Genomic DNA, 17,646 nt, shown 5'->3' with positions numbered 1-17,646 from the left:
TAGCAGCGGTAGGCCTGCTGCGACACATAATATTGTTGCAGCACGGCAAAACAGTTGTTAAACAGTAATCCATAATTTTAATTTAGCTGACAGCGTTGCGATGTTGCAGAGCGTTCTCGCTTATAGTCCCCCCCCCTCACTCCGCCCCACAATAACCTAAGCTACAGGGATTATCGTGTGTCCTTCAAACATTCACTTATGAATACAAGATCTGGGGCATTGTTTGGAGCTGGCTGCACATTTGCTTCTGCAGTCAATTAGCTTGGTAAATAAAAGGCCTTGCTCCATTTAGGATGGATCCCATGTCTGACATGAAAGAGGCGTCAATCCCTCAGGAACAGGAACAGCCTTGGCTCACATTTTAGACTAATTCCGTTCACAGCGTAAAGGGGTCCCTTTTTTTGTTTGTTTGTTTTTTTAAGCAATCGTCCAATAAAAAACACACATATGTAAAAATAGCAGAGTGTTCTGTTTCTTTCATGTGTTGGTTTGGACAGAGGACTTCAGAGGGAGTCCGGTGATTGAAGGTTTAGTTGTTGGCGGCTGCAGTGTGCAGGTCTTATCTTTAATTTGTTGACTGGTCCCAGGCAGCAGAGCTGACATCCACAGAGAGAGGTGTGCGCGTCTATGCGCGTGCACGTGGTGGTGGGAGCACTTGCATTGTCAGTCTCTCTTTCTGACCCACAGGGGGCAGACTAATGCCCTTATCAGAAGCTGACATGCTGCCACCACATTTCTCCCTGTGCCCTGTCGGCCCGCTCTCTCTCCCCTCCCCTTTTTTCTTTTCTCTTCTCCACTGCTTTCATTCAGTCCCTTTCTTTGCAACTCTCGCTCTCTCTCTCTCCCCCTCACACTGACAGACACATTTGTCCCCCATCTCACTCGGCAACACAGCTGCGAGGCACGCCATCGGTGATGAGATAGCGGGGCCTGGTTGCCGAATGAAGCTGTGGGGTTTAAACTGGTTGCGGTTATTTGCATGTTGAACAGCCTGGGTGTGTTTAAAAAAAAAAAAAAAAAAGAAAAAGCGTCAGAGCCACGGGTTAATACGCTTCACGTGGCACAGAGCTGCTCAGAGACCACGACAGCCAGGCTTTCATGCTGTACAGTAGCTGTCTTGGCTGGTGGTTGACATATAAGCAGCTTAGGTGAATGAATATCTTCACACACTGGGTGCTGGTCTCATTAACAGAAATAGCTGGAAACGCAGCAGCGCGCGCAGGATCACTTCCCAGTTTGTTTCAGCAGCGGTGAATCAAACGGTGCTTCGCTGTCAGCCAGGCCGCACTCAAACCATTAACTCAGCAAACACTGGTCCCCTGCCTCTGCTCAGGCAATGATGCCTTATGAGTGGTACTGTCCTTTAACTGCACCGCTCTAATCGCTGCGGCCTGCGTTCCACTTTTCTTAAATCTGCTGCTTCCCAAAACTGTGTTAGCGAGAGGCAGTGAGGGAAGTTCTGAGGTCTCCTACGGCTGCGAGGCTGGTCTGTGCCAGCTGCTCCGCGTTATAGCAGCGGAATGAAAATGCCATTGTTATTCTATCAAGTAAATACAGGCCCAGTACTGCCGATACCAACGCTGAAACTAATAACATGTCACAGTAACAGTGTGTCGTGATTTATGAGATGAATAATAATCAATTAGCAAATTCTAAACACATTTTAATGACCTGTAGAATACTGTAATTGTTACTTTCCGCATTAATTAGTTAATGCAACAAAACACAACTTTTAGCTTTTCATGTATTATGAAACTCTGTTTTTTGTCCGTCTCTAAAGCACTTTGGGTCGACTTCTGTTGTTCTAACTTGCTTCAGGCTATAAACAAAACAGATCTCACAATCAACAGGAAAAGGTTCTGACATTTTTCATAGTTCATGTTTAGGGATATTGTTTCTTTTCTAACAAAATAACTTATTTAACATGGCTATAGACAGGCTCAGAGTATATTCAATTAAAATAATACATTCTGTTATTTGAATGTCTGAATATAGTCTATAGATACTCAAATCTGCTAAAGTAACAGCTATGATGACCAACAGCACTTAATGATAAAGAGACCAGAGTAGGGAGGAGGGGGTGGAGTAAAGTGTAGCTGCACGAGATGAGCAGTGTTTGTGGAGACACGTCTCCTGTTCTGCTGAACTTAGAGGATGGAAACAAACTAAAGTATTGATCCGGTTATGCTAATGTACATCCGAACACCAATACCAGCACTGCATTGATACTATAAATTAGATTGATCCACTGCTACTGCTATAGAAGTAGATAGATTGAAATATTATTATTGTTGGTATTGGTATTGGTATCGGATCAACACTAGCATGATAGGAACGATACTTTCGTATGTTTCCAACCTCAAAGTTCAGCATGTAGGACACTGAATCGTGTTAAATAAATAATTTTTGTGGGAAAGAAAAAAATATACCTCAAACATGCACTGTGAAAAATGTCTGAAGCTTTTTCTGCTGGCTGTCACGTCTGTTTTATTTATAGCCTACAGCACATTTAAACAACAGAAGCCGACCCAAGTGCTTCAGAGACAGGCGTATTTACCTTCCAGGTCTCCAAAAAAAGCCCAGTTTCAAATACACAAAAAGTTTGTGTTAACTAATTATTGTGAGAAGCAAAATTCACAGTGATTTCATGAATGATGATTCACCTGGCATAGTGCTGGTGTTGGTATGGACCTGCGTTTACTTGGTGTAATTACTGGGTACTGGACTGATACCAAAATTTGCCGTATCACACAGCACTCAAGTGAAGTCCTACAGCAGGGTAGCTGATCTGTGCCGGCTGCTCTGTGTTATGACGCCGGAATGAAAATGCCATTGTTATTCTACCTCTGGCTCCCATAGCATTTAGTGCAGAGAGACAGTTGCACCTCGCAAAACAGGAGAGCGGATTAAATTGATAGAGAAACAGAGGGAGCTCAGGACCGAGGGAGGAGGAGAGTTAAAGATAAAGCGAGTGCAGCCGAGAATGAAAAATAATATGACATTAATAGAGAAAAATTGAAAATGGAGAGAACCAGAGAATGCATGAAATGGATGAGGAGAGAAATAGAGCGAGAGTGGACTGAGTGTTTCGCATCCAAATCCGACAGCATGCAGCAGTCCCACTCCTCATCTGCATATTAAACTGGCCCTGTGGCTGCTTTCCCACTCAGTGGGTCAACTATCATTGTTTTTGTTGGTTTAAACAGAGCGCTGTTTCACAAAAACAAGGGCATATGATAAGTCACACTGCGTTTTTTGAACTCAAAGATTCGGTTCGTGTGTGAGCACGTGCACGTGCGCGCACAGCCTGCCCCCGTGTTTCCTTTCGCATTGACCGAGCTTTTGTCTTTGCCCCTGGACATTCCTGCATTAATGATACACACATGAATTAATCACACAGCAAGGCAAACAGCAGCATACTCTATGATAATGCAAAATAGAGGAGACGCCATTGGGTCATGCTAGTTCTACCGCAGCTCGTTTTCACACTGCAGCATCCATGATAATTAGGAGAGCGGCGGCGGTTTTGTCGAGGCAGAAATGCATCGTTGAGCAGCCACAATATGAAACTGTGCCAGAGACTCATTTTCTCTCAGAAATAATGCTAAGAATATAGCTGCCAGCGGCAAATCTGGAGGGCCAAGCAAAAGAGCGTGAGGCAAGGCACATAGCAACGCAGGTACATCAGGACTTTTTCAGCAGGTGAGCCAAGTTTGACATAGCTGGGGAAAGAATTGCAGACACATGGCCCGTGTCATGTCTGCATTTTTACTGCTGACTTTGTCGCTGTATGAAACAGTGACAGGCCCTGCTCGACTGCATCGCATTAAAAGATAACTCTGGGTAAATAATGCATGCAGCCTCACTTTATGCCGCGTGTTTTTCTGAAAATTTCCAGCTGACCCACTGCCACAAGTCACACTAGGCTCTTTCCAGATGGTCTAATGAAACACTTGACAATAAAAAAAACACTAGAGCTCTGATGCTGAATGTTCTTTCAGTCACAGCTAAACAGCTTGGGTTTTTATGAACATATACACAGAGAGAGAAAGTCAGTTTTTTAGTTTTCTGTCAGTGCTTTTCAAATAGGCTTTAACTGCTGATCTGGTAATACTGGTGACCAACACGTTGTCATCAGTTTAAGTGGGAATCAGTTTTGCACCAGTTATAAGAGCTGAAGTGCTTTGGACTGCACTGGACTGCTAATAATACACAACTGTTAATAATGTAATCTAGAAACTGTAAAACTGCCACTTTCAGAAACTGTAAGTTCTGTTTGTCTGTGGTCAAGAGAACGCCGCTGCTCTGCACTGTCAAACAAATGTCAAACTTTCTGTTTGGGTTTGTCTTTCTGGGACTCAAGTCCCACAGGGGGCATCCTGGCTTTGTGACAAGGTCACGCTACTTTGGCGTTGTCATTATTTATGAGAGGTAAAGACGTTGCTTGTCAGGAATTGTTGACATATGTCATTTAAGCATCTGAGCAATGTTTTCATGCTTTTGCACTGGTGACAGCTGTGGCCAGAACTGCTGCATTTAAGGACTTGTCTGTCTGCTCTCATGAAAGTGATATTTTTGGTGCGTCTTTAGGGAATTTAAGTGAGTTTTTCGGGATTCTTCTAATATGGTAGAAATATTTACGTGTAAAAAAGCCACCCTGGCCTAAGAAAAAGTACATAGTTCACAATAACTGTTAGCTAATCACGACAGGATGTTACACAAATGTCAGATGGCATGAAAGATGAAGTGATGTTCAGATTTCAAAGGTGAAAGGTCAAATTCACTCTGTAGCGTTTGGAGAAAAGACACTCTTCTGGCCCTTCCTCGCCAACATCACTCAGATACTGGACTGATGTTAGTAATCTTAGGGATTCACCGCGAAATCTGTACTGTAGATAAAAGCATTTATGTTTTAGAAGCTGCAGAACTCCATATTTGGAGGATTTTCTGCTTTCGTTGGTTCAACATTGTGTTTTGTTCAGAATTAGCCTTATGTATAAAACTTACAGGGATGTTAACTCCAGCCTGACTGGCTGGCTGAGGCTTGCAACCAGTCCTAGACTTTCTGGTGAAGAATGCTTTGAGTTTGATTAGACAGCTCTTTTCAGCTCCTTTCAGACAGAATGAGGACTTAGCTGTCAGTCAACAAAAATAAGTTCAACAAAACTCCAAACTGTGGATTTTTCAGTTTATTATATTTGCTAAAGTACATTCGCCTGGACCTCTGCTGGCCTTCTGTACAGTCCTAAAGAGAACACTTTTCAATAGATGCATGCTACAGCATCCACAATGTGTTATTCTGCATGAGTAATAGCAAGTAATGTGAAATGAGTCTGATTTTTAAAATTATGATTGGACAAAGTCATTTACTGAAACAGCTTTCTTTGCTGCCTTACAATAAATGCAGATGGATTTTGTATGTAAAGTGACCTTGGGTTTCTTGACAGGTGCTAATTCTGATTTAATATTCTGATTTTTATTATAAACCCTTTGGAAGATTTTAAAATTTTTCAGTCAGGTACTTTAATTCATAGTGTGCCAAAAACATTTTGGAGCTTCAGAAATCCCTTACAGGGGAGAATATATATACTCCTCTGTCGTCACACACATAAGGACTTGAGTGGGATCCCATTCTTAATCTATAGGTTTTAGTATAATGTTGGCCCACCCTTTGCATCTATAACAGCTTCAGCTCTTCTGGGGAGACTTTATGCAAGTTTTAGGAGTGTTTATGGGATTTTTTTTGACCATTTTCCCAGAAGCTCATTTGTCAGGCACTGATGTTGGAAGAGATGCCCTGGCTCGCAGTTGTTGCTCTAATTCATCCCAAAGGTGTTGTGTCAGGCTGAGGTCAGGACTCTGTGCAGGCCAGTCAAGTTCTTCTACACCAAACTCACTCATCTATGTTTGTATTGATCTTGCTTTGTGCACTAATGAGCAGTCATGTTGGAACAGGAAGGGGCCATCCCCAAACTGTTCCCACAAAGTTGGGAGCATGATGCTTGGAGCATGATGCTTGGTGATGTTGCTTGGTGATGTTGCAGCTGCTCGGCCATGGAAACCCATTCCATGAAGCTCACTGATCTTGCGCTAATCTGAAGGTATCGTGAAGTTTGAAGGGCTATAGTGACTGACTCTGCAGAAAGTTTTCGACTTCTGAGCACTATGAGCCTCAGCATCTGCTGACCGCACTCTGTGATTTATGTGGCCTAGATGAGTTGCTGTTGTTCCCAATTACTCCCACTATGTTATAATTCCATTAACAGTTGACTGTGGAATATTTAGTAGTGAGGAAATTTGCCTGGTGCACAGGTGGCATCCTATCACGGTACCATCCTGGAATTCACTCAGCTCCTGAAAGCGACCCGTTCGTTAACAAATGTTTGTAGAAGCGCTCTGCATGACTAGGTGCTGGATTTTTTATGGGTTTATATGGGATTTGGATGGGTGGGTGAATACTTTTGGCAGTTTGGTGTAAAATTGGTTGGATTTAGTTGTTGACTAACACATAGAATAGAGCATTCCACACAATATATTTTATTTATTGCCATAAATGGTCCCCGACAGTGACACATTACACCTTTAACATTTCTAGCAAACTTTTTTGCTGACCCATTGACTCAGGGTTTCAGAGACCTGGTAGTCCTCAGATCTAAGAGTATTAAAACATGAGATGGAATTCATCTAATGGTAGTAGAGGGATGGTCAGTTGAACTTTATTTTTTAGCTGAATCAGATAGATGAATCAGGCTTATCTGGGATTACTTGGAAGAACAGGGACTGCTTTCAAAAATTATTCGTGCTACATTCTGATAAGGTCAGGGTCAGCGGAAAACTGATATTCTGAGAAGAAATTGTCTGCTGTCAAGGTATACACAGGACAAAAGAAAGTACGATTATACACTAACAACAAGGCTCTGCCTTTACAATGCCTCCTATTCAAGCAATAAATAGGTGGTACGCTATAGAGACTGACAGCTACCTTGTTTGTAGTCGGAGTGTGTAGAGTAGCTTCAGAGAGATTACTGAAGCTCACTGTGTGTGTAATGAAGCGCAGAGTCAATAAGACATGCAGGCTTAAGGCCAAGGGCTGAGCCTTTGCGCCAAAGGTGCAACATGTGTGCCAGTCAGCAAACTTGTATATGCTCGTTTTTGATTGACAGGCCGCTGGTCGCCGGACCGTCTGTGTTTCCGATTCTGAAGGGACAGGCAGTTAGTTATGGAAGCCTCGTTAAAGGTATGTCAGGCTGACAACGTCAGTGTGATCATGGGAAATGTGACACACGTGTCCCTTTAACTGGTCGGGATGGCCACTGCTGGCAGCTGGCCTGTCAACCTCCACTGGGAGCTTGGCACACTGACAGGAGGAGTGGAGCTTTGCTACCGCGGAGGAATAAATTGCATTTATTTGAGGTGAAAGCCCAAAATACGGGCGATACACACAGATGGACGCATTTGTCTCGGTCACGGGGGTGGAGGGAGTTCTGATGAGAGGGGAGAGAAAGTAAACTCGTGCTTGCTGTTAGCCAGTCAGTTCTTTAGACGTACTGGGCAGAAAGATGAAAAAGCGGAGCGATGGTAGCGGACGTACTTGCACATAGCAGTTTAGCTGAATCTCCCTGTGTGAGAGTGGGGGTCAGCAGCTGTTAAAGGGGTGGAAAAACAGAGCCAGTAATTGTTCACACCTGGGCACTATTATCACCTGCAGCTCTCCAAGAGTCCATTTGTCACATCTCAACCCGAGGATGTGCTCACACAGTTGTTTGGGAAAACGATGAGGCAAAATCTTAGATGACTGTGATAGAGACTACACTGGTGCTGCCTCTGGCTAGGACACTGGGATGTCTTTGTACGTGGGATACTTTGTTTGGGTGGAAGCTGCATAGATTTGCACTCTATAGTAGTTTTCTGCCGCTCTTCCGTTTGCTTTTTTTCAGATGTCAGAACATTTGTTCCTCCCATCTGATCCCACTTCCTGTTTTTTGTTGCTGTTTTTTCTTTTTTGTTGTTGCCATTTTCATGGCATCATGCAATATTGCCACGATGGCGTGTTTGGTAAAAGAGCGCCTATTGATAGACCTTCTTGTGTTTTGTTTGATGTTCTAAACAGTGCGACATAATCTGCAAGACACTCGCACAGATCCCAAACCCCTCAGCCTTTCATGGAGCTTTCTAGTCCAAAGCATTTCAATTGCTTTTTATAATTGAGTTTGTCTTCCGCTTCTGTGATTGCTTTGGATCTCTCTTTTGCTATCAAACAAGGCAATTACCACCGAATCGCATATTTTTCTGAAAAAGAAAAGGGAAAAAATGTTTATTTGCATGAATATTAGCATGCAACTAATTCAAAATCTCCTTTCAGGTCTCTGCGTGCGAGAATTCCTCGCCTCGCCATACATGTGTAGTTGGGAACTATACCAGCTCAAAATAAAGGAGAACGCTATCAATAATTAATTAATGCGGGTTAATATGTTAACAAACTTATAGTGGTTGGTAATTAGATGAGCCACAGTGTCTGATTCAGACTTAATTACTAAGCCACTGTCTGTTCTGTGGGGCTTCAATGAATAATTAATTACAAGAAGCATGAATTATTTCTGCTTACCAAAGATCCACAAGAAATACACGCCTCTGCTATTTGGTATTGATCGATAGAACGTGTTTGATTGGGGAAATAGGAGCAACTATAGCACAGCAGTTAGGATATGAGCATGTCATAGATTATAGAGCCGTTTGCTGCAGAAGGTGCAGGATCGGGGACTGATTGCAGCACTAGCAAAATGTGTACAGCACAACTTTTTCTTCTTTGCACAGGTGTGCAATCAAACATTGTGTGAAATGAACACATTTGGACTCACACATATACCACAGAGTGCACAGAGGCGTTTCACAATTCTGAAATTGAATGAGGCGGTTTATTTTCCCTCCTTTAGTGCACATGGGCGACCCAAGTGTCTTGATGAAAGTTGTGCGTGTGTGTGTGTATCTGCAGACGCTCTGATTTACCCGCTCTATATTTGCATATGCACAATGTGATTAACTGCCAAGCCTTATCTTTTCCGCCTAGCTTCTTCATTGCATGCATTGCGCGCACACAAACACTCACACACCCACAAGCTGCCGCGAACATGTGCACACATTCACACTTTTACGTACCGGCAGCGTTGTGTGTTTTCAAGGAGAAATGGTGAAGGTGAGGTGCAAACCACACAGCAAGCTAAAGACTCTGAGACAGTCTGTTATTCAGCTTCACTCACAATTGGACTGCAGCAGTTAGTGAACCCTGCAGGCTTTCCCCAGCTAATGTGGTTGACTTTATTTATGGCCAGTGTGCCTCGCTTGGGCCAGTCGTGCAGGTGAAACTGTCTATCGCTCTGCATTCAGTTGTCAGTCACATACAGTTACTTTGTACAGAAATGCCACGGGCCATAATCAGCTCCAGCTCGCATCATTTACTGTAGATGTTGTAATAATATGTCAGTCCATGTCATTAACACTCACTGGGCCTGGGGGATACGGGAGGGCAGATTGAATGGCTTACACCTCGGGCTGCTGGCACCCTGTGTGTGTGTGTGTGTGTGTGTGTGTGTGTGTGTGTGTGTGTGTGTGTGTTCCTCTCCCCCATGTGTTGTGCTGTGATTGTGTGGGTGCGTCAGAGTTTTCATATATAAACGAAACTGTGCAAATTATGCTTTCTTCTCCTGTTTACCACATCCCTTTACATTGTGTTTCTTCTGTACATGTACGTGCTGGTTAACTGCCTGTCAGACACTGATGTGTGTGTGATTTTACGTTTCTTCTCTCTTTCGTCTATAGCAGCACCTCTTTTGGCAGCTTTGCTGTCAATGTTTGAAAGGTGAAAGTACTGTTAAGGAAAACTTGAATAGCACCATAAGGCTGACTTCCTGTGCTCTCGAGTGCTCAGGTCTTAGCAGTCACTGTGCACCACACACACACACACACACACACACACACACACACACACACACACACACACACACCACATCCTGATGTTACTGTAAGCCTGTAGTGTTGTCTCCGAGTGCTACTAAATAAGATATATAATCCACAACTTGTGTTCTAATGACCGTATTACACATTATCTTCTTTCTCACCTTACACCTTTCCTCACCTCTCCCTCGCTCTTTGCTCAGAGAACTCCTGGTGGCATCCTCTCTTCAAATAGCTGTAATCAACACTGATGTTCTCTAAGACCCCTCTCTTCAAGGCATTAATCAGATTGGATTGTACTGCATTGCCACAGGGGGCCGTTAGAACTGATATTCTTTTGACAAGGACACAGAACAAAGAGATTCTTTGATTGAGAGTGATTGGACTGTAATGGTTAATTGGAGCAATTCCTCATCACGACCTCTGTCTTATTACCACCCTTCTTCTCTTTCCCACCTCTTTTGGCACTGTCTGTCTTTTTCCCCCCTCTTTGGCTGCATTTTCGTCTTAAATCTGAGCTGCATGTGAATAGCGTCACTGTATCATCCTCCCCTTCCCTCCACTCCCTCTTCCCTCTGTTTTTTCCAAGGTCACCGCAACTCAGTCTAATTCACTTTTCTTTGATGATAAAATCCTGTCCCAACTTTAGCCAAATGTCCGTTTCCCCGTGGAGTTGAGATTTATCTCAATTACTTCTCCACCGGTGTGTCTGCCAGCTTCTAAACATGAGTATCAGAGTGCCAGGTTCACCCAGGGAGAAACAGTAAATCTTTTGATGTCTTCTGAGTATCCATTGGCTATACGGCGGGGCTGTAAATTCCCTTAAAGCAGCACACAGCTTTATAAAAGACAGCAGGAAATCCAGTCCCTGACAAGGAGAATGTGGACTAATCTACCACCTTTTCAATAAATACGGCAAAATGCTTTTAAATAACACATAAACTGGTGTAAATCCTGTCACCAATGTCGAGCAATAACAGCAATATTTCTTTATTTTCGTACTTGTGTGTGAATGAATAAGACTTTGTTTACTGTTAATGGTAGTTTGGCATCTATTTAGAACCTGTTTGTATAAATATGTGATATGCCGATCCCGAGTATGCATAATAAGGATGTCATAATACAGGAAAAAAACTAGCGGGAAGTGGGAATTTAGGCTGGAAGTCTGTGAGACCAAGGCGGGCAAAGAAAGAATAATATCCAGGGACAGAGGGAGAGAACAGAAATCAGTATTGAGGGAGAGTCCTGGCTGACTCGTCATGTCCTTGTGCAGGATTTATGAGCTCTAAGATCAGGGACAGGTTTAGCGAGAAAGTGCTAGGAGGAGGAATGGATGGGAAAGTGAAAGGAAAGTAGGAGGAATACGAGGATGGTGTTACAGCAGGGAGAAAGTGCCAAATTTCAGGCCTAAGTGGGCTCAGACTGCACTGTGGGTTGAGACGTCCCTCTTGCATAATAGCAGGTGACAGGAGGAAGAATGGCAAGGCCAAGAGGAAGAGATGGAAGAATAAAAAATGGGCTGAATAGAGAGAAGATGAAAAAAAAAAACAGAGCCTAAACATTATCCAAGCGCCAGAGGTCAGTGATTTGATTAACACCTGCGAGATACAGGGCAAGACACAGAGAGCGCGACAGCAAACAGAAAGCAAAGGACAAGAAAAAAGCAAAGAGAGGAGGGGGAAAGAGAGAGTGGAGGAAGATCAGGTTAGGGAGGATGGAGAGCTGGGGAAATGCAAGACGAGGAGTGGAAAGGTGTTGCCGAGGAGGGCTGAGGCTGTGTGGGTGCTGTAATCTGTTTGTGTCAGAGAAATGATGAAGGGGCCAGGAGGGAGAGCTCTGCAGTTCACCTTCTGGCCCCTGGAGGAAACACACTGACCCTGGCCCTCCCCCTTTGCCCACCTCCCTTTTCCACCACCACTCCACCTGCGCGATTTATGACTCACAGGGTCGGTCCAGGGTTGCTCGGTCTGAGGACATTTGTGAATCTAGTTGCGGCGGCAGTGCATCACTTTTTTTAGTGCGCGTCTACGTGCGTGTGCGCGCGTTGAACACAAAGCATGTGTAAAGAAAGCTATTGTATGTCAAGGAGGATGAGACATTAGAGCTACCCGGGGAAAGGGCAGTAATGATTTTTATCCTGGGCTCTCAGAGCGAACAGAGGCACATCTCGAAATAATCCAGCGTGACAGAGTTTGGAAGGAGAAAGACTGACAGAACTAGAAAAGATGACTGAATGATGGGGGAGTAGTTGTACTGCATACTGATGATTTCACTCCACTGCCCAATTTAATCACGATAAGCTGAATGTCTCAGTGAGCCCATTAAATCTTAAAAACAAAACAACAACAAAAAAACAACTTGAAACAATTATCTTCTGTTCCAGGAAATTTCCACTGTGTTCTGACATTTTTTAAAGCTGAACTAATCAATATTCTTTAGATATGAAAGAAATGATTCAGTGACTCTGTGTTCCTGTCAAAGGGGTCACTTTTAGTAAGGAAGCCACACATAACTCCCCTCAGCTCCACAGTGTGTTTTAGCATATTTTGTTTATCTTATGACTTTGCAACTTTTTAATGTTTTGGTTCACAAAACTACACTCATCATTTCTGGCTCGAACAGGCAATGGATAGAGCTCTGAGAAGTCGTTATGTACAACATGCTGCTTTACCTTCATATTCAGGGGTCACCATCTTGGCTAGAAGGTCCAATTATCAGTCATCAGATGAAGAATATGTGATGCCAGTGCTAGCTAATTAGCTTAGAGCAGCATTTTTTGTGGCATTGATGTCACGCTACAGTCATAGCAGGTAAAAAATAGCGCAAACAGAATTGTTGTGAACTTTGTTTTTCCCTTTAAAGACTGGGACCAGGCTTGTGACCATTCACAGTCAGTGGCTGTCTTCAAACCAACTCTGACGCATCAACACGCTGATAAAACAACAATCAGGCAGAATCAGTCTGCCATCAGTCTCCTATTAGTTTGCAAATGAATGGGGACATGTTGGTCATGACTGTTTGTGATAATATGCTGATTAACTGTGAAAACACTATTGCAAAAATCTCATCTGCATACACAGAAATTCACATGAACTACTTACTTTCAGAGTCCAGCCAGAACATCAAACAGAAAATCAGAAACGTATCCACAAATAGTGACATAGTTGCTGCAGAGATTTAACTACAAAATGGCATAGCTAGCTTTCATATGGGAATATAATCAGAATATAATCAGAATACAACCAGTTGGCGATTACCTGAGTCAGTTCCCCTATTCCAAGGAGATGCGTCACAGACATTTAGAAATTGACATCCTGAGTCAGGCTGCAACCAGGTCATGCGTTCAAAAGTGTCGCCCAGAGGTTGAGGGTGTTGCACACTCGCAGTCGGTTGCCGAACACAAAAACAGTCCTGTTTTTACTCTAGTGTGTCTGGGTCATTTCATGTGTTGTGCCGTTATTTGGTATTTATTTATGTTAAAATGTCATCTTCACTATTTCATAATAAATATGTTGTCAGAGGATAAAGTTTTGCAGCACGGTCAGTTCCATTAAGTGCAGAATTTGCCGTGTTAGATTGGTCACAACAGTGTCGAAATTACAGCACGCTGCTAGCAATTACTCGTTCTTTTACCTAGTAAAATTACACAGCAGTTACATAGTGTACTTCATGGAAACATACTAGTGGTAATATTCAAAGTGAGACAGCAATAAAGGACAAAGTTAGCAACTAGGAGGTTTACACATAACATTTATCTGCTAAAAAGTTAGATATTTCCCTTATGGGGGGAAAAAAGAGAGCTGAGTCAACTATGAACTTGGATTCAACCAATGACTCCATTTTTTCTATATCCTTGTGTGGTTAAAGAGATGAAATGTTAAAGACAAAATTAAGGAACAGAATCTGCTTATAAGACTCTATGTTGTCATGCTATTTAATGCTTTCTACTGTTTTATAGTCTACTATATTTAAACCGCTTAGTTCTGTCATTGATTGGAAATGCAATAAGTAGGTTTTGTCTCCATGAAGTCCTTGGAGGCCAGTGTGAGATGAAATTATATACACAGCGCATAAACATGTTGTGACTTAATGATGCAGAATAAAAAATAAAAATCATTCGTAAATGGCACACATGCGCTGGAGATGGCAGGTAGAAATGCTAAAAAAATGGCTTATTGTCACAGATGCTAAGTGAAAGCAATCGAGTGAGATTGATGTAGTAAGAGGTGAGGGCTGAGTAGTGGAGTATTATTGAATCAAAGGCCTATTCTCGGTATGAAGATGAGGCGGGGATGAAGGTTGCTCCTCATCCATAACAGATGATTCATAGGCTGCCCTGACCTTTAATACCTGGACTTACCTCTTTTCCTTTCTCTGCTGCAGAACTCCACTGCATGGAGAGTTCAAGTATATGCTGTTAATAGCAAACAGCGCTGGCAAAGCTTGCGTCCCAGAGCACTCTGCAAATACAAGTGCGCATGTATGCACATGCGGGCATGTGCACGTGTGTTTGAAGTGTGGATGCTCATTTATAAAGCACATTTGCAGAAGCATCAAATGTCAAAAGTTCACTGCGGCACCCTGCTCACATCTAATGTGACAAATAACTTCTTCCTCCAGTTGCATTGTTCTAATCCCTTTAGTGGGCTCTGGAATGGAAATATAATTACATTTCTGTGGTGCAGTGCCTTTGATAAGACAGCCACTTGCTGAGCTGAATGTCTAACTGAGTTGGATGCCTCTCCCAAGCCCTCTCCTCTCTCCACTCTACTTCTCTCCCCTTACTCATCTCCCCTCTTCCTTTCTCTCCTTTAGGTTTTCTCGTTTTCCCTTTTCATTCTCTCACCCCCCGCTCGCTTCTCTCTGTCATCTCCAAAAGCTCATTCTGTCTCTCTCTCACCCGCCTAGGTATTGCTGTGGATAAAGGAGGAGTTGTCTACTTCGTTGATGGCACCACCATTCAGAAGATTAATGAGAGGGGTTTGCTCTCCACTGTGATTGGTTCAAACGGACTGATGTCGACGCAGCCGCTAAGCTGCGATTCACGCATGGACATCGGCCAGGTGAGTTAATAATGCGGCAGAGTTTCGATGACCAGCGGAAAGCAGATTTGCTGTGAATGCTGTTGTTTTAATAATCTGTAGAAAAATAAGCCTGCTTATTAAACAGCAGTATACACTGCAAAGCTTCTTCTACTGAGAACCTTTATCATTTCTTCAAGGTATGTGTGCTTGTGTGTGAAGGAGAGACCAAAGACTGCATAGGTTTGATCTGGCAGCCTTCAGATCACACTGCTAACTTATATCAGGCCTATTAGAGCAAAGGATGAATTATAGATGAGCTACTGGCTCTATAGAGGGATCTCTGCCCACACATAGGGATGTGAGCGCCTGTGTATGTGTGTGTGAATATCAATGTTCAAGCCAGGTGAATTCCCAGAGGGGATATTATGTGTCGTTAAAGGGGCCCGTGCTGCCTCCTGGCTCTTCTCGTTGTTTGTTACTCATTGTTCAGATCATGTCAAATTCATTCTTCGTTGAATTAAAAAACAAAACAAAAAAACAATGTGTGACCTCAATGTGTCATCTTTGCTCATCATCTCTTGGCTGTTGTAGCACTTTGTCTACATTCAACTTAGCTTTCTCCTGAAAGTACAAGCTACCAAGCTAGGCTATCATTTCTGAACTTCTCAGTTTGATAGTTTAGCTCACTAAGTCTGCAAGGATACAGATTATTAATACTGGAAATGATTGCTCTTCCTTGTCCTTTATGTTAATGCTATTCCAGCACTGCAGAGTCATCTGCCACTCACCTACACAGCTCAAAAAATTCATTACAGACAGCTAACATTAGCGAGGCATGCTAATGTTAGCTGTCTGTAATGAATGGGTTTTATTGTGTTGATTACAAAAAACGGGAAGGGGATGAGTACACAGAGCTACGTCACTGTGTGTTTTAAACCAAAAAGAACTGCTGAACTCCTTGATGGTGTCAAATAAGGCCTAACAATGTTATCTCCCCAGCTGGTTTCAGGTATAGTCAAGTACTCCAAAGTGCAGTTTTGACATCCTCAAGGGTGTCTCCCGCTTTAGCCCTGTGACACCTGCTTTCAGGCTCTGCCTCACACTGTCACGCTGCTCACAGTAATGTCAGGCCAAATAAGAGAAAGCCTCAAAGCCTCTCTTTTCTGGAAAAAAAAAGGCGTAAACAGGCTTTCTCTGCACACAGGACAACATCTGAATATGAGGCTTTTTTTGCATTTCAGCCACAAGCACAAAAGACATTTTTCAGTGCAGTTCTGTGTAGTTCAATAGTTTCAAAATAACATAATTCAATAAATAATTGAAAAAGAAGGGGAGGCGTTGAAAATGTTTATCTCAAATATTTTCAGAGAATCGGGAGAAATAGAAATGGGACAAAATCAAAAACTGAGTGGCCGTGATCTTTGGGTTTCCAGGCAGTACGCTAAAAAACACAAATGTGATTTGGGAGAAGAATTCACAGCTCAGGAACAGTTTTTGTTGCTGCCTCCATGATTCAACATCCACTGATGTGATGTGACCAATCAGAATCTGAACTTCTAGAGAAGCGAGGGTTCCTCCAATGATTATCATTGTACAGACAAGTGCACATAACATAGGGGCAGCAGGTTTTGAAGCAATGTATGTTGTCATAGTAATGACATTACAACAACAGTGCATTAAAGAAATCCAGGTGCTAGACTAGAGTGCCTGCAGTGTCAAATCCAACACCCAAGTGGAAATATGTGGAGTATTCTAAGGCCACAGACTGTTCAGCATGTGAAATCCTATATTCAGCAAGAACAGGTAAACACTTTGCTTTCAAAACTGCAGCAACTGATCTCCAAACAAAGAGAGGTGATGCAACACAGTGGGAAGCATGTCCCTACTGCTGTATCTACTTCACTGATATGTTATAAACAATGTTACACTTTACAACATCTCCCAATGTTTTTAGCAACTAGATACTCTAAAATTAAATAAATAAATGTTGTACCTTTTACCTTTTGTTGATAAGACTTTTTTTCCTGCAGTACTCGTCTCTCATCAGTACGTATGGTGAGCAGTGTATCATAGCAACACACTAAATCCATCTCCTACCATTGGTGCTTATAAGCAGAGATACTGCATTGCTCAAATCTCTGGTAATAATATTGGCTTTCTGTTTAAGAGATGTGGAAATGCAAGCTGAAGCTCTCTTAATATATACAAATGAAAAACACAAAGAACTTGGATTTCAGCTCTGTGTGCAGGTCAGCTTCTCGAAGCAATCGCCTGCCGTCACAGCAAAGTTCAATATCGTGTGCAGCAGGGATTTGATGCATGGGACACCGTGAGTCCTGCTTGATGAATCTCTCTATCTTTAAAAATGGAATTTCAGAGTCAACCTTCTAGTCTCTCATTTGACAGGGCCTATAATTGGACATGTCAGTGGCAATTTAACATGATCCATTTATTTACCAATCCGTCCTCGGAGTCATCAATCACCTCATCCTTCAGACGCACCGCGTCGTCTCTGCAGCGGTCACGGGCGCCTGCGAGTGAGATGGACAGTCATGTGGGTGGCTGTGCGCTGGTGTAGGTTTGCCTGCCTTTGACCCCCACAGTGTTAGCGGACAGGGTGTGCTATTTGAGCAGGCAGCGATCACGGTTATTGGATGACATTTGGAACAGT

At 42.9% G+C, this 17,646-nt stretch overlaps 1 protein-coding gene across 1 annotated transcript in view; it reads left to right on the top strand.

The window, feature by feature from the left end:
- Positions 1-17,646, top strand: part of tenm1 (teneurin transmembrane protein 1) — a 195,744-nt gene that overhangs the window by 152,676 nt on the left and 25,422 nt on the right. Inside the window, exon 23 of the mRNA XM_014409889.3 lies at positions 14,860-15,014. Coding sequence (XP_014265375.2) covers positions 14,860-15,014 — 155 coding nt within the window. The remainder of the gene's footprint in view (positions 1-14,859; positions 15,015-17,646) is intronic.

This window comes from Maylandia zebra, linkage group LG2 (assembly GCF_041146795.1).
Source record: "Maylandia zebra isolate NMK-2024a linkage group LG2, Mzebra_GT3a, whole genome shotgun sequence".
Lineage (NCBI taxonomy): Eukaryota > Metazoa > Chordata > Actinopteri > Cichliformes > Cichlidae > Maylandia > Maylandia zebra.
The sequence above is the reverse complement of the archived record's forward strand: the minus strand, read 5'-3'. Positions and strand labels throughout refer to the sequence as shown.